At 41.3% G+C, this 22,244-nt stretch overlaps 4 protein-coding genes across 5 annotated transcripts in view; 1 reads left to right on the top strand and 3 right to left on the bottom strand.

Annotated features, from left to right (window-relative positions):
- Positions 1–5,282, bottom strand: part of ralgps2 (Ral GEF with PH domain and SH3 binding motif 2) — a 67,511-nt gene extending 62,229 nt beyond the window's left edge. For both annotated transcript variants that reach the window (XM_026158733.2, XM_026158735.2), the window contains exon 1: positions 4,963–5,282. The gene's annotated coding sequence lies outside the window, so the exon portion shown is untranslated. The remainder of the gene's footprint in view (positions 1–4,962) is intronic.
- Positions 5,283–5,850: 568 nt separating this feature from the next.
- coa7 (cytochrome c oxidase assembly factor 7) lies at positions 5,851–7,638 on the bottom strand. The gene is made up of 3 exons (XM_026158743.2): positions 7,209–7,638; positions 6,967–7,107; positions 5,851–6,485 (listed from the first exon to the last, which is right to left on the bottom strand). Exons 1-3 carry the CDS (start codon positions 7,312–7,314, stop codon positions 6,040–6,042), a joined length of 693 nt encoding a protein of 230 aa, XP_026014528.1. The 5' UTR covers positions 7,315–7,638; the 3' UTR covers positions 5,851–6,039.
- A 266-nt stretch (positions 7,639–7,904) lies between these two features.
- Positions 7,905–15,333, top strand: zyg11 (zyg-11 family member, cell cycle regulator). The gene is made up of 18 exons (XM_026158732.2): positions 7,905–8,088; positions 8,174–8,339; positions 8,608–8,819; positions 8,904–9,221; positions 9,368–9,481; positions 9,587–9,703; positions 9,787–9,927; positions 10,206–10,382; positions 12,234–12,298; positions 12,532–12,631; positions 12,736–12,786; positions 12,909–13,070; positions 13,259–13,306; positions 13,411–13,608; positions 13,703–13,755; positions 14,516–14,613; positions 14,714–14,914; positions 14,986–15,333. The coding sequence occupies exons 1-17, from the start codon at positions 8,065–8,067 to the stop codon at positions 14,902–14,904; spliced, it is 2,235 nt and encodes a 744-aa protein (XP_026014517.1). The 5' UTR covers positions 7,905–8,064; the 3' UTR covers positions 14,905–14,914; positions 14,986–15,333.
- Positions 15,334–17,106: 1,773 nt separating this feature from the next.
- The window catches only part of echdc2 (enoyl CoA hydratase domain containing 2), a 5,753-nt gene continuing 615 nt past the window's right edge, over positions 17,107–22,244 (bottom strand). Inside the window, exons 2-11 of the mRNA XM_026158738.2 lie at positions 20,668–20,735; positions 20,395–20,482; positions 20,225–20,311; positions 20,015–20,107; positions 19,128–19,184; positions 18,959–19,021; positions 18,736–18,860; positions 17,834–17,884; positions 17,714–17,761; positions 17,107–17,491 (exon numbers count right to left, since the gene is read on the bottom strand). Coding sequence (XP_026014523.1) covers positions 17,414–17,491; positions 17,714–17,761; positions 17,834–17,884; positions 18,736–18,860; positions 18,959–19,021; positions 19,128–19,184; positions 20,015–20,107; positions 20,225–20,311; positions 20,395–20,482; positions 20,668–20,735 — 758 coding nt within the window. The 3' untranslated portion in view covers positions 17,107–17,413. The remainder of the gene's footprint in view (positions 17,492–17,713; positions 17,762–17,833; positions 17,885–18,735; positions 18,861–18,958; positions 19,022–19,127; positions 19,185–20,014; positions 20,108–20,224; positions 20,312–20,394; positions 20,483–20,667; positions 20,736–22,244) is intronic.

The raw sequence follows: 22,244 nt of genomic DNA, 5'->3' as shown, positions 1-22,244 counted from the left end.
ATTGCTTTTTCAATGCATTTTAGCCTTCATCCACATATAAACAGCATATAGGATTTAGTGAAAACTAAGCTTTTGGAAAACTCCTGCCAGGATAAAGACCTTTGGAAATGTGCACTTTTTTTAACATTTAAAAACAAACAAACAAACAAAACGTTGTACGTATGGATGTACCCTTAAATATCCATGCAGTGCAAGATGGCACAAACAAATAGGACGATCGTCAGTTTAACATATTCAACACTGAATGCTGTGTCACAGCTGCAGTGATGCAGCAATCACAACGGGCAAGTCTCGACACTCTGGTGAAAACTTCTTTTACTGCAAAAAACTAATAAAGAAAAAAAAAAATTACCCGATTTCCTAAAAGCCCAAAGTTTAAAATGAGAGTTGTCTTTATATAATCATTATAGTCAAGTAACGGGTTAAAAATGTTAGTACTCAGCAGCACCATCAGTAAGACTCCAGCCGATTAGTAGCAGAGCTAAATTCAACTTTTTGTGGCCTGTTAAGTCTCATCTTCATAGCATAATATTTATTCATAGAAGGAAAAGGGATGAGCTTATTGTTTATTCAATTTCTAGCAATGTAAGGAGGCATACTGTAAGCAACAGTCAGCGTGCACCCCAGTGGACAAGCTATGGGATTTTTACATTACCAAGTGTCCACTTATGCCCTATGTTCTGTTTAAAACAAACAAACAGATAAATCTTCATATGATATACTCTGATACAGTTATATCTACGACAGACCGGTAAAATCAAAATCAATAAAATGAGTCACACTCAGCAACAATGGATGATAAGTGATAGACATGTTTACGAGCTTCATATTTAGAAAAGACATAAGCAAGCAGGAAGTGGAGGTGGTGAGGCAAGATAAATGAAAGTAATACAACATACAAGGTACTGTAAGTCTTGCTGCTTGATAACTGGAAGAATGAAATACAGGCTGACGAGGCAGAACTAAAATAGCGTCATGTCCACTCAAAACATGAAAGCATAGTGAAAGAGAAAGTGAGCAAAGTTACACAACTAAGAAGCAAGGCACTAGTAGTGTTGAGAGAGGGGTGGACACCAGCCTAGTCTTTCATGTGTTAGCCACTCCCATGAGTGGTTAAATCTCAAGGTCTCTAGCAGCTGCTCGGCCTATTGTACCGTGTGTTTAGCGGGGTGTGTATGTGAGAGATACAACCACCAGCCAGTTTCCGTTTCAATACTGCCTGTGTCCGCCGGCCCCCAGTGGCCTCTACTTCTCCTAAACAAGAGCTGTGATTACAACAGAGCAGGAACCACATGGCAAACACACTCATAACAATAAGAGACACTTTTACATGACTTCCTCAAAATTTGTTCGGTATACAGCAAAGGGAGAAAATATAGAGTCACGTTGCTCAATCCTACGCAGTGAAACACGGTGCCTGCCTCTGAGATTCTGCATGCATTATCCTCGTCTCTTATCTTCTTCTCGCGCTGTGATGTACGCAGGCAACTAGTCAGGCTCTAGCCAAGCTCATATCCACAACACCCACTTCATCAACTAACTGCCAGTAACATTCGAAACACCTCGTGCATAGAAAAGTTTATCAAAAACACAATATATTATTATCAGTGTTCCAAAACTCCTTTTCAAGCACAACGACCTGTTATATAACTCCCAGTAGTAGCACAGATCTTTGGTGGCTTTGTGGCGTCTGCATGCAATGCAGAAAATGAACACGCACATAACCAAATTTGTACTTGCAGTGACGGTGCCAGGGCTGGGGAGGCATCAGAGGAAGAGTGTGACGACATGTGACTTCGCAGTTCCATCTGCGCTGAATGGATGTGCCAGACACACGCATAAAGTTACCCTGGCAACTGAGCAACAGCACTGGTTGGAGGTCAGAGAGAGAAAAGGAGAGATGCAGACCAAAACGCTCCTAGAATATGTAGAAGGAGCCCACAAACCGACTGCTTATTCATTTAGAAAGCTGCACTTTGCATTTTCTTACACAGACGCATGCAGGCTGCGTCTAGGAACGTTACACATAAACAGCAGCCAATGTGACGCAACGTAGAGCAGAGACACACAATCTGAGAAAGACCAGGGGTTACACTTGATGACGCAAAAGCTCTACAATGCTTATCCCTTTCTCCTGTAAACACACGGCTCCGATTCTGAGAGGGGAGTTTTATTTCACTCACACAGATGTAATCTCCGACTAATCACATTTGCAAGCCTTGGACGGAGCAGTTACGCTGCAGTGCTGAACAGATGGGCCCACGTAGATGAAGCATTTCTGGGATTAGCCTGGCCCAGACGGCGGAGGTGGCATGTAGAGTTACCAAGGGACAGTTTCTAAAAAAAATAGCTGGGGCTCAAATTACATTACAGAGAGTCACTGAATATCAGTGATTGTAAATGGAAGTGTATGTGATGATGTTAAAATCCTCAGTATAACTGATTTTCTCGCTCAGACTGTAAAGGCACTTTGTTTAAATTTTTGGAATACAGCTTGCTAATGCACAAGATTAAGTGGAATATATAAACTGAAACCAACATGATATTTTTGTATACAGAAAGGAAGACACAAAGAATCAGATTGACCACTAAGAAAGAAAGAAAGACTCCCAATAATCATTAAATACAGCATTTGTAAATAGGGTTGCAGATGGGAGTTGTGTTCCTCTGGACTAATGCAAAGCTCCATGTAAGGTAGAATAGTAGAGCAACTGTATTTTATTGGATTACATTCCTAAGCCCTAGGGATGCACGGATTGTGAAATTCTGGACTGACACCAATGATTAAAACATTTCAGCCGTTAGGCTGTGCAGATACAGATTTTGTTAGTTTGCATTGTTTTTGTAATGATTCATTCTGACTTCTTGTGCCAAAGAAATTTATCTTTGTTATAAAATTAAATAAATAACTGTCAGGCCTTGATTACATTATCTTGGATCAATTCATTTAAATGTATTAAACTGGACCCCAGATACAAACAAAAGAAGAACACAAGCCACTGCCATCAGTGAATGTAATATCGGGGTGTTTGCTACATATATAACATTTTTTTAAAAAGAAAAAAAAATATCTCCCCGTCACAGAGAATTTGCCCTTCAACTAAAGGGAAAATCACCAGGTCTATAATAATAATAATAATAATAATAATAATAATAATAATAATAATAATAATAATAATAATAATAATATATTGGTTAGAAATATGTCAAGGTTTATGTTGAGTTTACTCAACATTAAAATACATTTAAGGTTTTCAAATGGTTAAAAGAAAAAACAAAAAAACAAAAACAAAACAAAACAGGAAATACTTAGATTTCTGTTAAGTAAGGTAACAGACTTTTTGCATACAAACTCATGCTCACACACATAGCCAGCTGCCCCCCACCCCCACTCCAAAAGGGCTGGTTTGAGCCATGAAAATCCCTTTTACTTATAGGCCGATGGCAGTCAAGACAAACACAATCCTACTAAGCCCAACATTTAAGAGGAGCTGACTAAATGATTCAGATGCACCCTTCAAACACACAAGACTACTGTCTTGAAGACTAAACTTTCACTGTTCTCAATGCTTCCCCTTTCTTTACTTTGAATTAAAATGAAGTTAAAAACCAAAAAGAATTCCAAGCAGTTTCTTTCTTTGACATTTGGAAGTCTGAGGATTTCTGGCATTTGGAAGGAAATAGTTTTCCAAATGCCAAAATTTTCTCTTCCTTTAGGCTCAACATTAACTGTAAGTACTCAGTGACTATGGTCTTGGAACTGGCATGACTGCCACAGTAATACTACCCATTGGATAAAAAACCTTCTGCATATATTTAACTGTTACAAAGGGCTAAGGCAAACAGGACTGTCAGTCATTTCTCCATAATGCGACACTGCAGCACTGTAAAGGCATGCTAGTCATGTGCGTGAACCAGTAACCTCGGGGTCATATGTTAAGTGTTGGGAACAGCAGCCTCACACAGCCACACCAAATATCATATGGAACATTCCTTAGAGTCCTTTAAAACAGGGCGAGAGAGGCGAGCAACAGCAAAGGGTCACAGAGGACGCTCACAAAGACTGTGCTGCACAGGACTGAGCAGAGGGAGTGGAAGATAAGATGTAACTGCTTGATTTAAACCTCCTACCAACTGCACTTCCAAAATTTCCGATCAGTGAGGTTGAGAATCCCTGGTTGCCCCCTTTTCTCCAAATAACCTTCCTGTTCTTCTTTTGTGGTTATTCTTAAACTAAGACATGCTTTAGAAAAGACGAGATAGACGTTGCTTGTGCACTGTATTGTTTGTGGGTGAACCCACACCACACCCAAAGCACTCCCCAGAGGGGTGCTTTGCAGGGGGTTCACCGCCAATGAGCCATCCCGAGCAGAGAGCCTGCAGTGGCCCGTGGCTGCTAAGTAAGCTGTGCTGGTTTAGCAGCACAAACGGGTCGACATAAACTCCCTGCCCCGACACAGAAAGTCAGATACACTAATCGCTAACTACCTAGCTCCCCCCACTCTTCTCAAAGGTTTCCATGTGAATTAGCATGATGCATTTACTGTCAACTAGCTTGCACGTTGATCTATTGTTAGCCTCACATCAAACTCCTTGGTACTGCTTCTTGATGTGTGTATTTATGTGTGCGGTGGGGCGACCTGTACATTCACGTGAGTGGATGGGATAAGAATATAATAGCTAAAATACAATGCTGCACCCAGCTACAGAGTCTGCGTTACAAAAAAAAAGACGACCAGCCTCACTCGCGCTTTGCTCCAGTATCTCCGCGTCCGCTCCTCGCGATGGATGCCGATTTACTTTGATAAGCAGCCTGCATTTTAAAACAAACACACCCAAACCGCTCGTCAAGCTTGCCGCTACGTTAGCTAGCTATCGCGACGGATGGGAAGGGATTTCTTTGCAATTGTGTCGCTAACGATGGCAAACTTTGTCCCGTCGTGTTCTGTAACTGTAACTCACCGAAGTGCGCCGTTTTGCTCTTTCTTCTTCTGGTATTCCAGCGGGCACATCAGCGGAAAGCAGGCTGCTAACCGTTTTTGTTAGGCTAACACTCCCGGACACGACGATGCGCCTCGCAACAGCTGTGTTCTGTTTTGAATGAGGGCTGAGGAGGAGAGGAGACGCCGCTAACGGGCGGAGCTTCCCGGGTGCACAGCGGGCCGATCTGCCCTTTATCCTCTGCAGTAGCTCGTAATGTACGGAGACCTTTTGCTACTGTTTATATCATCCGCAGGTTGTCAATGCACTGCCAGTTAAAGGGATTCGCACAGCCCGCCCTCTATTGTAGTGCCGGACTTCTGTTTGAAGGGCTGGTTGGCTTCAAAAGGGCTAAAAGTTCATGGGTTCTCCTCTGACTCCCTCTTGTGGACAAGACACCATTGTGCTTTTCAAAATTGTTGAGAAGACTATTTTTTCACCCTAGTTATAGTGTTTGTGTCCCCACAGTGGAAATGGCGCATTTTATGCGATACAACTGGAGTTAGTGATGACTTCTCAGCAGTTTTCACACTTTGTGATGGCATCTGGGCAGGTTGAATTAGACCCTTTAGTGGGGCAGTTTTGGCCCAGGCCACATGTTTCACGTCTCTGCTTAGTATAGTATAAGCTTAATATAAAATCTCCAAAGCAGCACTAAAACTAGGTGTGAAATAACAAAAAAAAATTAGACTTTTGGGGAAAAGGAAAACTAATTGAAATGATATTAATGATATAACTAAAATAAAGTGATCTAAACCTTTTTTATCTGATGGGTATATTTGTTTCAAACTGTATAGGCTCATGTGTAGTCATTTATACACCACAAATCACAGAAACATGGGGGAAAAAAAATCAACACTTGCACAGAAATGAGATGAATGTACCATTTTTTTATTTTTTTTTGCAAATGTTTTGAATGTATTGATGCACTTAATCATGTTTTTAAAAATAATAGACATTATCTTCAATCTTTGAACCCTGTGAACGAGGTGGGTTTATTCAAACAAACTATCTAACAAATAATCTAAACCAAAACAACGATAATTCAACAAAAGTGTGCTACTCCCCAAACTTAAGCTGCCTTTCCTTTTCTATACCATGCAGCTCCCTCGCTCGATTTTTCAGCTCCTCTGCTTTCTTTTCATCCTTTTCTGTACCATCCCCAAGTCTGTACATGCGACTTGCATTGGCACAGCCCCACACGTGTCCCAGCTCACAAGCCCTGTTAGCGTATTTTAGAGCGAGAGCCATATCTGATGCCAGCCCTTTGGAATTGCCCTCAATGAACAAAGCGCTGAGGTTAAAGCAGGAAGGAGCGAATCCACCTGCGCAGGCCTTCTCATAGTACTGCCGAGCTGCTTTCAGGTCAGGTCCTCCTTCCATAGCTTGTCCGTCATGGGCTAAAAGACCAACATTATGGCAAGCGTCTACAGACTTCTTTCCTCCAGAATTGCAGGAGTGCAGAAAACAAGAGTAGGCTGCTTTTAGACACTGGGTGACTCCACCTGGTGGAGAAAAATAAAGATTAGGGGACTGACTTAGAATTTTGTAATGGCATTACTTAAGTAGAAGTAACCTTAGAGGTCATTCATGCTAGCAACAAGCTGCAAAATGTATCAAAGGATCAAAATTACAAGTAGTACTTAAATGACTGGTGATAATATGTGCACTATATTATGCACAGTTGCTTCAATAAGTCATCGCTTCAGAAGCTTATCCTGGAAACTTTTCAGCTTTTACAGTTGTGCTGACACAAAATACTGTGACAGCTAAAGGAACCACGGACCAGTTAGGCTTACTGGTTGCCCTTTCATGAGCTTTTCTTATAAAATCTTAATTTGAATAAAATAAAATGGCACAATATTTCGATTTCACATTGAAATGTAGTAGGGTAGATATAAAAGTCTAACAGAAACTCAAAGCCTTCAGTATAGTGTTTAGTATTTAACACTTCAGAAAAGATAAATAAGGAGGTTAAATATCCACCTTTGCCGGTGACGTGGTAAGCACCGAGTTTATAGCAGCTCTCTCCATGCCCATGCGTCTCACAGTTATGTTTGAGCACTTGTGCTGCAGAATCGTAGTTCTTCTTGACCCCTTCCAAGTAGTCAGCGAGCCTTTGGCACCCTAAAAGCATGAAACAGGGGGCAAAGAGTGAGGAAAACAGAACTGCATAACTACCATGTGTTTCAGCACCACCGATCTGTGAACAGCTCAGAAACTTCTACCTTCAGGATCTTTCTCATTGTAGCACTGAAAGCTGTACTCCACGCCTAAATTATCCAAAAACTGCTTCACTTCCTTCTCGTCTTCAAAATTTATAAGTCCAGCCATTTCTCCGCTTTACTTGAACTAGTTTCACCTCTGCAACAATCACATGTGCTCAGCTCCTCACGGCGTCCACCGCTGCTGCTTGACCTTGATGACTGACTTTGATATGCGATGCTGAAAAAGTTCTTCCCAAAACGCAAAGGTCTGTCTGGATGCTTGCCGCTATATGTGAAGTCATTATATGAGCAAAGTGTGCTTGATGGTATAATAGTGTCCCTTTGAAAAGCAGATGGACGCGGTCACGTTTGTCTTCGGCTGTTCGCTTCCTGGTTTTGTAACCCTTCCTTGCGGGCTTCCGTAGTCCAGCCTCCCTTCGTTAATGTACTTCCGGTGCTATGACCTTTGTTTACTGTCTGTCTAGTCGCTCTAGTTAAAAATAGATCCAACTGCTCACAGTGGAAATTACATGCCAAACAGGTTTCTAGGTTCAGTCTTTCGGTCGCTTCAGCAGCTGGTCGACATGAATTCCCCCTCATTCGTAAGCTTTCGACGTTTTTGCTCGCCTGGTGATTTTCTACCACCGAGACACCAAGTGAGCTAGCTAGCTGGCTCTCTGTTAAGCTCCGTTGTGTTCGTGCGTCGTCACGTTCTCCTGGTACCTCTTAGAGTGATCAGCAGCTCCTCAGACTCTCACACAGGTGGACACTGTAAATTGAAAGGGAAAGAGGTGTCCGAGACGACGAGCAGGCTGGTTATATAATCACAAGTCTCGGTTGTACAAGCTAAAATATATTTTCTTTTAAAGCCTTTGCCATGGCCTGCAGTTTCCTAAACACGGTAAGTCTCAGGTGATTTATTTGCTTTGACAGTTGTAGAAAATTGTACTCGGTGCATCCACATCAACACACCTCTTGGTTTTCAGGAGGAGGCGTCTCCAGCGGCTCTGACAGACCTGTGCCTCACCTATGTGAGCCAAAACCTGGAGTGTTTCTGCGTGAAGCGCCCTGATGGCTCCTTCTGTTTCAGGGAGGCTGTACTCTTCCCGCAGGAGCTGGCAGACCAGCTCCTGGCCAAAATGGCCACTGAAGGTAAACCTTTAAAGACGTTTACGAATAGTCCAGAGTATTGCTGCAGCCTAGCGCTCTAGTTTCTACACACATACATTATTCATTGGATCATAAAAGGTCACCGTGATACTCATGAGGATGAAAAATCTTAACTTGCACTTGGGGGAAATATTTGAAGTGAAAGCCACTTCAAACTGATGGCCAGTAAACTAAATCCTTGCCCTGGGTAAAAAGCCAGTGTTGTTTAAGGTTGTGCTTGATTCCGAAAGATAAATTCACTCTGCTATAGGTCTGCTGAACGACAGCACAGTGGGTGTGTTTCGGAACTGTGAATACTTGCGGTTGAGACGGGCCTGCATCCGTACTGCACGGATCTCTGCAGAGGCCTTCCAGAAAGCCCTGTGCCCTCACAGATTGCTGGAGTTGGATGCTGCCCGGGTCAATGCAGACCTTACCATTCCTGATATCCTGCAGGGGCTGGCCACTAATAAATATTGTCAGGTAATATGAGAGTGTGTCAGTTTTTTGTGGATAACTGCCCTTTCTTTCCACTGTATGAAAGTAATTTAAACTTTCTCCCTGCAGGAGTCCCTTCAGCGACTTGTCCTTACAGGCCTCACCATGTCCTCTCTGGAGGAACCAATCTGGTATCGCTTCAGTGCCCTCCAGGGCTTGCGTTCCCTCTCTCTAGCTAATGTAGACTTCTACGACTCTGGGCTAGGCGATGTGTGTTCCCTGCCTCGGCTGGAGAGCCTCGATCTTTCTAATACTTCAGTCACAAACCTGAGCCCGCTGCTGGGCCTGAAGGAGCGGCTGCGCTCACTGACACTGCATCAGTTGAAAAGGCTGGAGATGAGCACTGCTCAGCTGCTGGGAGTCATAGGCCAGTTGAATGTATTGCAGGTTAGTGGTTTGATTGTGTGTCTAGTATTAAACCTGTTTCTCTGTTTTTGTTTTGGGTTTTTTTCAAAAACATTTTAAGAAAACTCCATCTCTGAGGTTTTATAAGCCATGCCTGTTTGTGTGTGTGTAAACCTTTGCACATGCAGCACCTGGACATTAGTGATGATAAACAATTTACCTCTGACGTGGCTCGTCAACTTCTCGGACAGCCAGGGATTCTGCCCGCCCTTGTTTCCTTAGATGTCTCAGGGAGGAAACAGGTGTGTTCATCTGCTTTAATATTTTTATTTGTTTCTTGGTTAAACCGCAGTCAAAGCACACATATTTTAAAGTCGAGTAATTTCTTATATCTGTGAATGTTACAGGTGACAGATGCAGCTGTTAAGGCATTTGTTGAAGAGAGGCCAGGAATGACCTTTGTGGGACTTCTGGCCACAGATGCTGGTTTTTCAGACTTCCTATCAGGAGAAGGAAATCTAAAGGTAGGTATAGAATGATCATAAATGGGCACTAAACAAAAAGTGAAAACATCAGGTTTGCTCAAGTATCTTCTGTGTGCCATCAGGTGACTGGAGAAGCTAATGAGACTCAGATCTGTGAGGCACTGCGGCGCTACAGTGAGAGAGAAGGTTTTGTGAGAGAAGCTCTCTTTCATCTGTTTAGCCTCACTCATGTCATGGAGAAGCCAAGGCCTGACATCCTAAAGGTAAACACATTATCCTTGAACCTATTAAGTTATTATTTTACTTAATCTTTAAAAGAAATTATAGCATCATATCATGGTTAAGTAGTGCACATAATGTCTTAATCTTAATTGGTCCCTTTGTCAGCCACAGATATCCTCCTTAAGTGAAGAAGCACTATACTACCATTGTATCTCTGCACAGTTTAGTTACTCATCATTCTCGACTTCCTGTTTCTTGAATTTTTTTTCTTCCTCTTTCTGTGTGTTTTTTTTTTTTTTTTTTTTTTTTTTTTAAATAGCTGGTAGTTTTGGGAATGAAGAATCATCCGTCCACTCTGAATGTCCAGCTAGCCGCGAGCGCCTGTGTGTTCAACCTGACGAAGCAGGACCTGGCAGCAGGGATGCCAGTTCGACTGTTGAGCACCGTCACTCAGCTTCTACTGGAAGCCATGAGGACTTTCCCCAACCACCAGCAGGTAGCTTCATGCCTGGCTGCTTTTGCTCATTCCCAATAAACAGTTAGTTTATAACATAGATTTTATTTAGCAGGTTGCAGTTGACTGATACAGTTTACCTGCACAGAGAATTCTTCTTTCTTCTTCTTCTTCTTCTCTTTTTTTGTCCATTATGTCACAGTTTCTCAGAAAATAGCTCTTTGCATGTTATAATGGCATTCACTGACACAATTTTCCTTTCACACATTAGTGGATTTCTTGATTTTAAATGTGTGGGTTTTGTAACTCGTAACATAGAGGATGAAATGTTCATTTACAAAAAAAATAACAGCTAATAAGGATAAATTGGAAATTATAATTATAGATTATAAATCTTTTGAAAGGGCACAAAGTTTTTCCATTTTAAAAGCATCAAGATTGTCGTTGCTCTACATGGATTTTATAGCCAATTTTTGTTTTCTTTTTGTTGCCTGTTTATACAGTAGACATTATTACATTCACTCTCACAACTGCATACATTAATAATAAATCAAACTTGGTCAACTAAGTTGTCAGATAGATGTGTTAAACAAAAGTAAGAAATCAAGTTTAAAGGCGAGCACAGTTTTAGTCCAGTATTCTTGAGGGTAGTGGCAGCAGCGTGTCAGCTTTGGAGAACACTGTGTTAGCTGGGTCGTTTGGTAACGCCTGTGAGTGTTGCGACAATATGAAATTTAGAAAGATTTGAGGAACTTCCCACAACCACAATAAGTAGTTTCCCTTTTTTTCACAAAACACAAGTAAATAGTGCACTGCGTAATGTTATGTTTGTTTGTTCCTCAGTAACAAGATTTCCAAATCAATACAGCCTGGAATGGAAACAAATGCAGGGATCTGGTCACAAGTAGAAATGAACCATTATAGGAAGTGACGTGCACAGCTGGATATTGGACAAAAGGATTTGTTAAGCGATACACATTTTATTCTAAAATTATGGGGGAAACGTACTTTGTGCGATAACTGTTCAGTGTTGTGATGATGTACAGTTGAGGTTGTGTTGTGTTTTAGCCACATGCTGAAAAGGCAGTTTTTATAGATAGATGGATACTTTATCTATAGAAGCATAATAAAAAATAAAAATGAGTCCACAGTAAATAAACAACACAGTTAAAGTGCCACAGGTGCATAGTGAGTAGAACTTATGCTGTGTGATAGTACAAGAAATGTTGCTCTTATATAAAATAAATAAAAATGGGGTAATTAAAGAATAGTAAAGTAAGACTTAGATTGTGTGAGAGAGTGGTTCAAATTACAATAATAAATAATATCTACACTATAATTCTTAGAAATATGATTTGAACGTTACTTCTTGTGTTTTTATGTCAAACATTTCCTCTGTTGGATGTTTCAGACAAGGGACAAATATCCCTTGAAAGGTTGTGATGGGAATCCAGCATTTTAAAAAAACAAATATCTGTATCCATCCACTGTGGTGACCTTTTATAAATAAGGGAGTGTCCAAAAGAACCTTTGTTAGTTCTGTTGTTTTTCACTGTGTATTTTCCCCATGTCGTCCACTAAAGAGACTGTCCACAAAGTCAAGAGAAAAAAAAAAGGATTTAGCATATGCTTTCTAAACTAGCTCACATGTTTGCATGCGGAATTAATGTTTCTCCTATTGTTGTAAGCTTGAAAATGCAGTTTATCTGTGAGCACTGTTATTTATTCATTTTCCATTATATTTTCCTGCACAGGCTCTAAGTCAGATATAATATTTAACCAGCCTATTGTGACTAAACAGAACTGATAAGAAGATAAAAACATAGGAGCAGCAGGAGCAGCAGTCTGATAGCTTTTAGGTTCTGCAATCATGGCTGTTTTCTCTTTTTATAGTTGCAGAAAAACTGCTTGCTGTCTCTGTGCAGTGATCGCATTTTGCAAGAAGTTCCATTCAACAGGTGGGAAACACCACATTTGTTGTGTAAATATTGATCATTTTGTTATTAGTTTTTTTTTTTTATTATTTTATTTTCATTTTTTAATTTTCATTTTTTTTAAAGGTTGTCAAAGATTTTAACTATAAACATGCCAAAATGTGATCAAAGTTAATTCGTAATTCTCGGTTTGTGACGTAACACATTTTCAGTAAAGGTAGAATTTAAAATGCTCTGCTTCCTTTTACTGTTTAAAGGTTTGAAGCTGCCAAACTGGTCATGCAGTGGCTTTGCAACCACGAAGATCAAAACATGCAGAGGATGGCTGTGGCAATCATTTCCATACTCGCTGCTAAGGTACATTTGGTGTTGTATTAGTACCACATATGCGGTTATTCATGCATTGAAAGTACATCTGTAGGGTATTTTCTTTGAGTGCTGCAACATTTGCTTTTTTGCAGTTATCCACAGAGCAGACGGCCCAGCTGGGAGCAGAGCTGTTTATCGTGAAAGTATGTTTTGAGTTGTTCTTTTGTTGTTGTTGTTTTTTAATCTTGGATGACTTTCATCTGCCTTTACTCATTTATCGAAAAAAGGCTGATTTTCAGTACAATGCATTCTCTCTGCCCTGCAGCAACTGCTCCACATCGTGCGTCAGAAGGCAACTCAGGGCGTGGTGGATGCCACCCTCAAATTTACACTGAGTGCACTCTGGAACCTCACTGATGAATCGCCAACAACCTGCCGCCATTTTATCGAAAACCAGGGGCTAGATCTCTTCATTAAAGTTCTAGAGGTACATGGAAATTATGTGAACATGTAAAGAAAACAGGCAATGCTACATACAGAACAAATTTAAGCAGATTTCTATAGGAATTCATCATCACACTTAATGATGTGTTCCTCCGTATAAGTACACATGGCTTCGGGGCAAGATGACTCACTGTTGTTTTTATCCCTACCTCCCCCTCTCTTTATCTGCAGTCGTTCCCCAATGAATCTTCTATTCAGCAGAAGGTTCTCGGGCTTTTGGTGAGTTTACTTCTCTTTTTTTCATCCCGAAGCTAAACTGAATCTGGAATGCGTTAACAAAATTAAGGAATCATTATTCCCTGCTCGCCTTTTGATTGTTGTAGAACAACATAGCAGAGGTTGGGGAGCTGCATGGAGAGCTCATGGTGCAGGGGTTTCTGGACCACATCAGCAGTCTGCTGCACAGCCCGGAAGTGGAGGTCAGCTACTTCGCTGCAGGCATCCTTGCACATCTGACGTCACGAGGAAAAGAGGCCTGGGCGCTCAGCCCCAGTCTTCGGTCCTCACTGCTTGAGCAATTGGTAGGAATAAGCAAGCTTAATGAGAACTCTTGTGCATAAATACAGTTATTGGAAATGTTGGTTTTTAGCGTGATGCGTTTGTGTGTCTGTGCAGCATGCTGTCATTATGAAGTGGCCCCCGCCAGAGTGTGAAATGGTGGCCTACAGGTGAGATACAGCTTCTATTCAATAATGATGGAGTATTATAAAAAGGATGCCAAAACAGGAAACCTTCTTGCCGAGAGGTGACTATGCTAACTATTGTGTCAGCAAAATCTCAAATTTATAGATCTCAGAGCCAAATCTTCCAAACCTCATGTTAATACGTTACATTCAGTTCAATGTTTTGTTTTTTGTTTTTCCTTAATGTATTTGGAGACAAATCCTGTAATCTCAGGGCACCTAATATTATAACGCCAAGACCCTACAAACCAATAAATTGAAGCATTTGATGACAGTGGGGGGGAAACCGCCTTTAAACTCTAAAAGACCTCTAGTAGAATCGGGCATCCTTTATCCTGAGACAGACAAAATAGATTTAAAAAAAAGGTGCACACAGAGATGATAAATTACAAACAAGGTAAAGCACAAAACTGTAAGCAAGTGTAAGCAAAATTAAATGGCAATAGTCATAGTGACATTTCAGTATAATGTGGGTTTAATGTAAGACATTAGGGACAAGTGCGTAGTACATCCCAGCCTCCAGAGTCTAGCATAACAAAGGAATGGTTCAGGGTCACCTGATCCAGTCCTAACCATAGTGTTTATCAAAAATGAGCATTTTAAGCTTGATCTTAAATTACAGATGGTGCCCGTCTCTCCCACTTTTGAGTAGCTGGTTCTACCTATAAGGGACGCGATGGCTGAAGGCTCTGCTTCCCATTTTAATCCCGTCACACAATAATTGTCATTTTCTTCCCTTCTTTAGGTCATTTAACCCCTTCTTTCCCCTACTGGAGTGTTTTCACACCCCTGGTGTCCAGCTGTGGGCAGCCTGGGCAATGCAACATGTCTGTAGCAAGAACGGTGAGACACAGATCCATGCAAAAATAAAACCAAAGGTTATTCTAGCTTAATGTGATGCCTCACCTACTCAAACCTCTTGTGGATACTTCTGTGTGTGCAGCTTCTCGCTATTGCAGCATGTTGTTGGAGGAGGGTGGTCTGCAGCAGCTGGAGCATGTTCACAAACACCCACAGACCCACAGAGACGTCAAACTGCTGGCTGGGAGCATACTAGAGAGCCTACAGCGCCACAGAGCTCGCACCGGCCAGCCACTACACACACACACAAGTCGCCGCCCACCGCCGCAGTAACCTCACAGAGGTAAGGCATGATCAGCAGCTAGCTCACCCTCGCAGAGGTTGAAGATTGATTATGCTTTCATTCTCTTTCAGAAAATCCGAATCTCTGGTGAAGAAGAGGAAATTAAGCTGGGTCCCACCGTGGATGGGAGGTGGTGGTCACGTGTGTGTTTGTGTGTGTGAGAATATATCTCACACACAAACATGGACTTACAAGAATCTCTAAAAATGTAAACTGAATTAAGGACAGAGGCATTGCAGTTCTTTGCACAGAGTAACCTTATTTATTTTCTCGCTTTTTTCTCTTTAAAAAACCATTTCTCTGTGTGCTTATCAAAAAATAAGAAAAAAGTAAATTATGATAAACTGTCTGTCACTAGAGCTCAAATCAAATCATGAATTTGTGTTTGGGCCTTTTTCAGTCAGCTTTTGGTATCAAGAGGAATTGTTTTTTGTTGTTTTTTTTAACCCGAAATATGTCAGTGCACACTTACAAATCTCAGTTTGGGAATAATTCCCCAAAGCTCAACTGAGGACCGATACCCTGATACCCTCATATGTTACAGAGTACTATGGATGTCTGAACTGGTTGATTAGCTCTTAAATTTACGCATGCCATCGCCCTGAGCTCAAGCATGGGGGTTAGGGTTTGTCTGAATGCTTATACTGTTCGTTTTAGGAATGCCTGCTTGTTTGTTTATGGCAGTGCTCAGTTCACTGAAACCCCCGCCTCTGGGTCTGCAATACTACTGCTGCTCTACTCGTCATTTAGTCTTTTATCAGCTAACGCCTTTGATTTGATGTGACAGGACGCTTGCCGAGGGTGTATTCAGTGGGTTCGGGCGTTCCAAACATTCAAACACGATAAACTAAATTATAGAGAAATCATCTTTTTGAGAAACTCGATTGCATTTTTTTTTTCTTTAAATTTTCTAAACATTGGGGAGCCCTAAATCCATCCGCTTGGTGGCAGAGCCAGCAGTGCAGAAAGCTCATGAGGACAATTTACATGATAAGCTGAGTACTACAGTCACATGTGTCTGTTTACATCCAAATATACTTTCCTGGACACAAATGGCAATAATGATGTGGCCAGCATAGTGAGGATAGGTGTACATTTGCAGTGAGTCACATCTGTTTTCTCTTTGAGAAACTTGTGTATATATTTATATATAAGTATGTTTTTTGTTATGCATCTGAGTGTCTTTAAGACAGACAGCACTTCAGTGTGAGCATGTGTGCATATATGCGCTTGTACAAGTGTCTGCATCTCAAAGAGTGTATGTATTTGTACATAAGGATACTGAAGGGGGGGGGGGGGTCGTTGTTTAGGAGTGATTGCATGGAAATTATTCTACTGTATGTTTTTCAGTTCCATCTGATTGAACAAAGGGAAGAAAAACTGTTTATACAACAATAGCGTGGAAACATTTAAATTATTTAAAGGCATTTCTCTGTTCTGAAAGTGACCGGCCGTGTGATGTCTGCATCCTACAGGCTGCTATTTTAACAGTTATGCTTCTGCCGTTTAGACTTGCTGTTACAGCTTATGAGACTGGCTACATTTTTGTTGTTCATCTCTTATTGCAGGCCTTGTCATTTACTATGCTGTCAACACATAACTAGGAAAGAGTACTGAGGAGACATGAAGCAGAATAAAGTACAATTATTTTTGCATTTTGAGAATAAAGTCGACTCCCTTAATCCACAAACTAAAGGTAGGAAAGTGACCACTGACTGCCAGAATGGAGGTGATTTTTCTGGTCAAAGTTTATTCTCAAAATGCAAAACTTTTGCTGAAACACTTTGATAAATAACACTTTCTAAATAATTGGAGATAAATTTGTTTGGCAGGAATGCCAGTGACAGGTCAGGAGACTTGAAAAGATTACTGGATGTATGGTTATATAGATAAATATAGAACATTAGGCTCCAAAATGATACTTAATGACGCATGTGTCCCAGGCTAATAGTGTTTCCACAAGGATAGTCTTAGATGACAGAACTTTTGGGGGTTTTTTCCGCCAAAGTCGTGTAGTTTGGTTGAATATCGCCCTGCATAAAAGGCCAATTCTTAGTTTTTTCCACAAGCGTTTTAATCCATTGGAAGATGCAGAAAGTCAAGGTACTGTTTGTCTGCTGTGATTGTGCCATGTTGCTGCTCAGAATCGCATTTTCAAATTTAGAAATAAAGAATGTACATTGCCATAAAACTGGAGATGACCCATGTGCTGTCTTTTTTATTTATTTAGTTTCATTTCAAAGATGACCTTGTTCCTGATAAAGCATCAAATATAACAAATTATAAACAATCTGCACTTGTCAGTCTGATCCTGAGTCACAAAAGCAAGTGGCCACTATTGAGCACTTGCATGGCCTAAATTAATGTACTGGCACCGGCTGAGAGTCACAAAGACAATCAATAGATGTTAATTGTTTATCTGACATCGGGCTACAGAAAGCAGTGTGCTTCTGTGTTCACATGTCGGTACGACAAAGAAATCCAGTAGCTCAAAGGAGTTTATTCCCCAGTGTACCGCGGAGCTCTCTTCTCTATGAAGGCTGCCATACCCTCTTGTCGGTCCCGTGTGGGGATGACCTATAAAGAGAGGACAAGTAAATGATGATTTAAGTGGAGCGAGCATCAGAAGGTTCATGTCAAAGCTAGGCCCGACTAGAATTTAATTTATAACAGCCTCAGCATCAGCTATGTGTTGGGTTGCCTTAGAATTTAGCTCAAAAGAAAATTCCTGAACCACAACAATTATGCCAAATTAAAACAAGTGTTTCGGAAATCATAAACAAGAAGTGGAAGACTTACTCGAGCATAACACATCCTCTCTATCGCCATTGCTGAACCGATATCAACCTGGAAGAGAGAACAGTCACTAAATTCACTGATGTAAAGACCTTTAAAGAAGATCTGGGATTCATAATGTACCTCCAAGCCTCTGTTCATTGCCTCTTTAGCCATCCGCACTGCAATAGGAGCCTGAGCAACAGAAACAAAAAGGGTTAGATGCCGATGGTATTATCTCCTTCCATCCTAATCAGGTGCCCAAACCACCTGGATTGGCTCTACTTTAAATATAGGACCTTTGGAATATAAACAATGATTGACACAAAAATGCTCACCTTCCTTTACGTTTTTGTCTCTGATTCTTAGCTACTTTATTTCACTCTACCACTGACGTCCCTTTATCTTGTTGTTTATTCTATTTTTTGTTCAAAAATTTTAGTTTGAGAGACAGAATCAAAAATATTAAACTGTTGATCAATCAATGTGAGCAATGCATTTCTACAGAAATTTAACTGGAGGAACTCTTTACAGTTTAATCACATGCAAGCAGCAGTACATTTGTCTTAGAAATTCCAGGAAAACAGAAGTGCCAAAATAAAGATCTACACCCTCTTATTATTTCCTCTGTGCTCCCTCACTTTGATTCAGTGCAAGATCCTGTTAATCAATCAATCCGTGCTAAGTCGAGCATAAATGTGTTGGAAAATGTGATAGTGTATGGTGCTATTTGTGGTCCATTTCTCCACTTGACTGCCACTCTAACCCCACTGACTGTGGGCATCTGAACTGGAGTGAAAGATATATGGAACGACAGAGGCCTGGAGAGAGGGACAAGCAGAGGGAGATGGTGAGAGGGAAGGTGGGAAGAGGAAAAAAAAAAAAACAAGACGGAAGAAAGGAAAAAAGAAATGCATTGTTTTTGTTTCTTCCCCTTCCACTGCATCCAGAGAAAGGGGAAAGGGAGCAGATCCCCCTGCCTGAAGGAGGAGAGATGCAGCAGTATCAGAGCTTTAGCGGCATGAAAAGTGTGTTTGTACTCTAACCTGGGGCAGTATCTCCCTGGCCAGGCTGAGTGCCTCTCTGTAGGCAGCGTCTCCTGTCTGGTTCTGTTCTACTACTCTGTTTATGAGCCCCATTTCCAGAGCTGTCTGCCCTCCCACGCGCCTGCCTGATAACAGACAAGGAGAGACAGTGACACACCAAATCCTTGCTCACTGATGAGCATTCAGTGCCACTAAAATCACATCAATATTTCTGAATTACTACCTGTGAAAATGAGCTCTTTGGCCAGAGTGACACCGATCATCCGTGGCAGACGCTGACTGCCCCCTGCAGGACAAACCACCTCAAGGTCAACTTATCACAGCTGCTTTATCTCTATTTACATACAGTCAGTGCAGTTCAGGGTCATTTCAGTGACCTCTGTTCGTCTTACCCGCCCCTGGGAGCAGCCCCCGTGTCGTCTCAATAAGACCCATCTGTGCCGAATTTGCTGCAACACACATACATACACAAACAGAGGACAGTTGAAGGTCTAAGTGCCATTAAGCTGGAGAGAGTGTAAAATCTGACTGATGTCTCTGTCAGAGCAATTGACACAAACACCTGCTCACCCAGCTCATCTGTGCTCAACCAATCACTGAGCTGCTGCGCCTAATATAACCAATCACATGAAGGTTCAAACGCATGAACAGCTGGGCAGATGTGGCCTCATTAGTCCCCAAGCTCATCAACAGATCATTAGAGCTCCATCGTCTCAGGAGTATGTTTTTAGCTTGACCATTGTGTATATAACACATTTACATTTATTCAAAGCTGTTTAAAAGCTGACAGTTTAATTTCCCCCTAAGTTACTTATAAAGAGTTGGGAAAGTTTTGTTTCATTTTAGAAGATATTGTTTCAGTAAATTACCTGTTCATTAACTGTGATAGCTGAAATTGTGTAAATATTGTGTGAATAGTCCAACATATATTCATTTAAACTAAATAGTAAAATAAAAATTTTTTACGTCAGTCTACATATAATGGAAACTTTTAAAATACACAGTATTTTGAAATCTTTTCAGAAACGTTTTCTGCGCTCTAAGATTATTTTTTGCCCCCCCCCCCCGGGGAATCCTGTGTGTCCAATGAGGAAATTGTCAATGAAGAGAAATGATCCCATGTTGAAACTGCTATTCTCCACCACTGATCTGATATGAGTGGATTAGTGACAGCTGTAAAGGGAACATGACATCCCCTTTCTAACCTGATTAGCATCACCGGAAGAAAGAAAGCAGATCCGATTCGGAGTTGACAGGTGAAGGTTCAGAGGTCACTCACCAGCAGCGCGAAGGTCACAGGCCAAGGCTAACTCCAATCCACCTCCCAGTGCAACTCCATCCATCGCTGCGATGGTCGGCGTGGGCAACAATGCTGCCAGGTTATTGAAACAAAGTGAGCAAAGTTTACAAATGGATAAACACATTTAGCTTGAAAAAAAGACTGACTAATCACTCAACCTTAATGGGGTTTTTTTGTTTGTTTTTTTACCTATTTGAGTCATGAGGGAGCGCAGGCCGTGAACAAACAGATCAGACTCAGAGTTGTTCATCAGAGCTCTCTCCTTCAGATCGGCACCTAACCATAAATCATAACGCACATTGTCACACATCATTACTGCACACTTTGATCACACCTTCCTGGCACCAGAGATCACTCACCTGCACAGAAAACGCCCGGCACTAAACTCCTGAAGATAACCACACGTACCGCTGAGTCATTGTACAGAGTGGAAACCACCTTCCTCATCTGCACACACACACGTCATCATGTCTCAGTGGCTGCTGCATATGTGTTTAATGTATGTATGTGTGTGTGTGTGTGTGTGTGTGTGTGTGTGTGTGTGTGTGTGTGTGTGTGTGTGTGTGTGTGTGTGTGTGTGTGTGTGTGTGTGTGTGTGAGAGAGAGAGAAAGACGTGGAAGTCTGTGCTTACCTGTGACACAAACACATTGCCGAGAGCATTTCTGGCTTTGTGCCGGCACATCAACACTTCTACGATCCCTGAGGAAAAGAAAGCAACAACAGGAATAAAGGGCAACAGCTAGAAATTAATCTTGCTGAGTTTTTATAAACATGCCGTTTACAATTCAGTAAAAATGTGGGTTCATTAACTATTTATTTCCACCATGACCATGATGGAAATCAAGAGTATCAAACCATGGAATCGGCTTTCTAAAGTCACCTTAGTCTGGAAGACACGTAGTAGGCCTAATACGTAAAACATCCTGAAACAAAAATATTTAATTTGTAACAAAAGCCAGTTGAAACCTAAAACGCTCACATATACGTGTTAAAATACTCTGCTGTTAAAAGAAAATTAAAGAAACTCATCAGATTCTTGTGGGATATATCTACTGATATGCTACCATCTACTGATGGCCTGAAACAATGTTACAGGCAGCATAATGTTCACCGCGACTTTTCCAGGCCCTCCCATGTCTGTCACTTGTGCTCAGGGTGAGCCTGCTATCATCTGTGACAAGCACAGGATGCTACTGGTGGACCTGCCTACTGGGCTCCACGGTGCTGGGCAGTGAACACAGAGCCCACTGGAGGAGGCTGACCTTCATAAAGTCTATTTCTGATTGCTTGGCCAGAGATATTCACACCATTGGCCTCCTGTTGGTCAATCTGTTGGGCTCATCCTGTTCCTCCTTGCATAAAGGAGCAGATATCAGTCCTGCTGATGAGTTAAAGACTTCTATGGCCCTGTCCAGCTCTCCTAAAGTATATGCTCGTTTCCTGGAATCAGTTCCATGTTCCTGTGACTGTGCTGGGAGACAAGGCAACCCTTCTAGCAATATTGTTATACCATCCTGGAGGATTTGCACTACCTGTGCCACCTCTGTAGGGTGCAGGTATTGCTCATGCTAACAGTGGTGACACTGACCCTAGCCTTATGCAAAACTAATGGGAAAAAAGTCAGGAAAGATGAGAAGGGAAGAAACTGCTAGTGACCTCCACCTGTAAATGACCAGATCAATATCCCAGAAGTTTAACTGACTTGATGCTACACTCTGATTAAAATGTGCTCCTTTAACCTGACACATGACATGTGTAAAAATAATGTCGAACATACAAAATAAACATGGAAACAATAAAGCTACATAAAAATATGTTCGCACAATGCGAAAATGGCTTGCTTGTGCGCATGAAACTTATTAAAAATACACATTGCTATGCATTAAACACATAACTCGAATTAAAATGTATTAAGAGTAGCAAATTAATGATTTAGTCTGTGAAGAAATTTAAAACTTCGTGCAAAATTAAAGAAATAAGGGGGGGCACTACTTTTCAACTCCCAGCAGAATGTGGTTACTTTCTTACTACACGCCTAAATAAATGTTTACTGGTAGTTCTGATAAACAGTAACGCGTTATGCATCTATACTTAAACAATTGTTCTGCTAATCAGTAATAAAACAGTACTGGAGCTCGGTGTTGATATATAACCTAATTACTGATTTATTTAAGAGTCTCCATATTTCATTTATGTGAAGTCTCCTTG

Source organism: Astatotilapia calliptera, chromosome 23, assembly GCF_964374335.1.
Source record: "Astatotilapia calliptera chromosome 23, fAstCal68.1, whole genome shotgun sequence".
Lineage (NCBI taxonomy): Eukaryota > Metazoa > Chordata > Actinopteri > Cichliformes > Cichlidae > Astatotilapia > Astatotilapia calliptera.
Note: the sequence above shows the minus strand (reverse complement) of the source record. Positions and strands in the feature narration are given on the sequence as shown.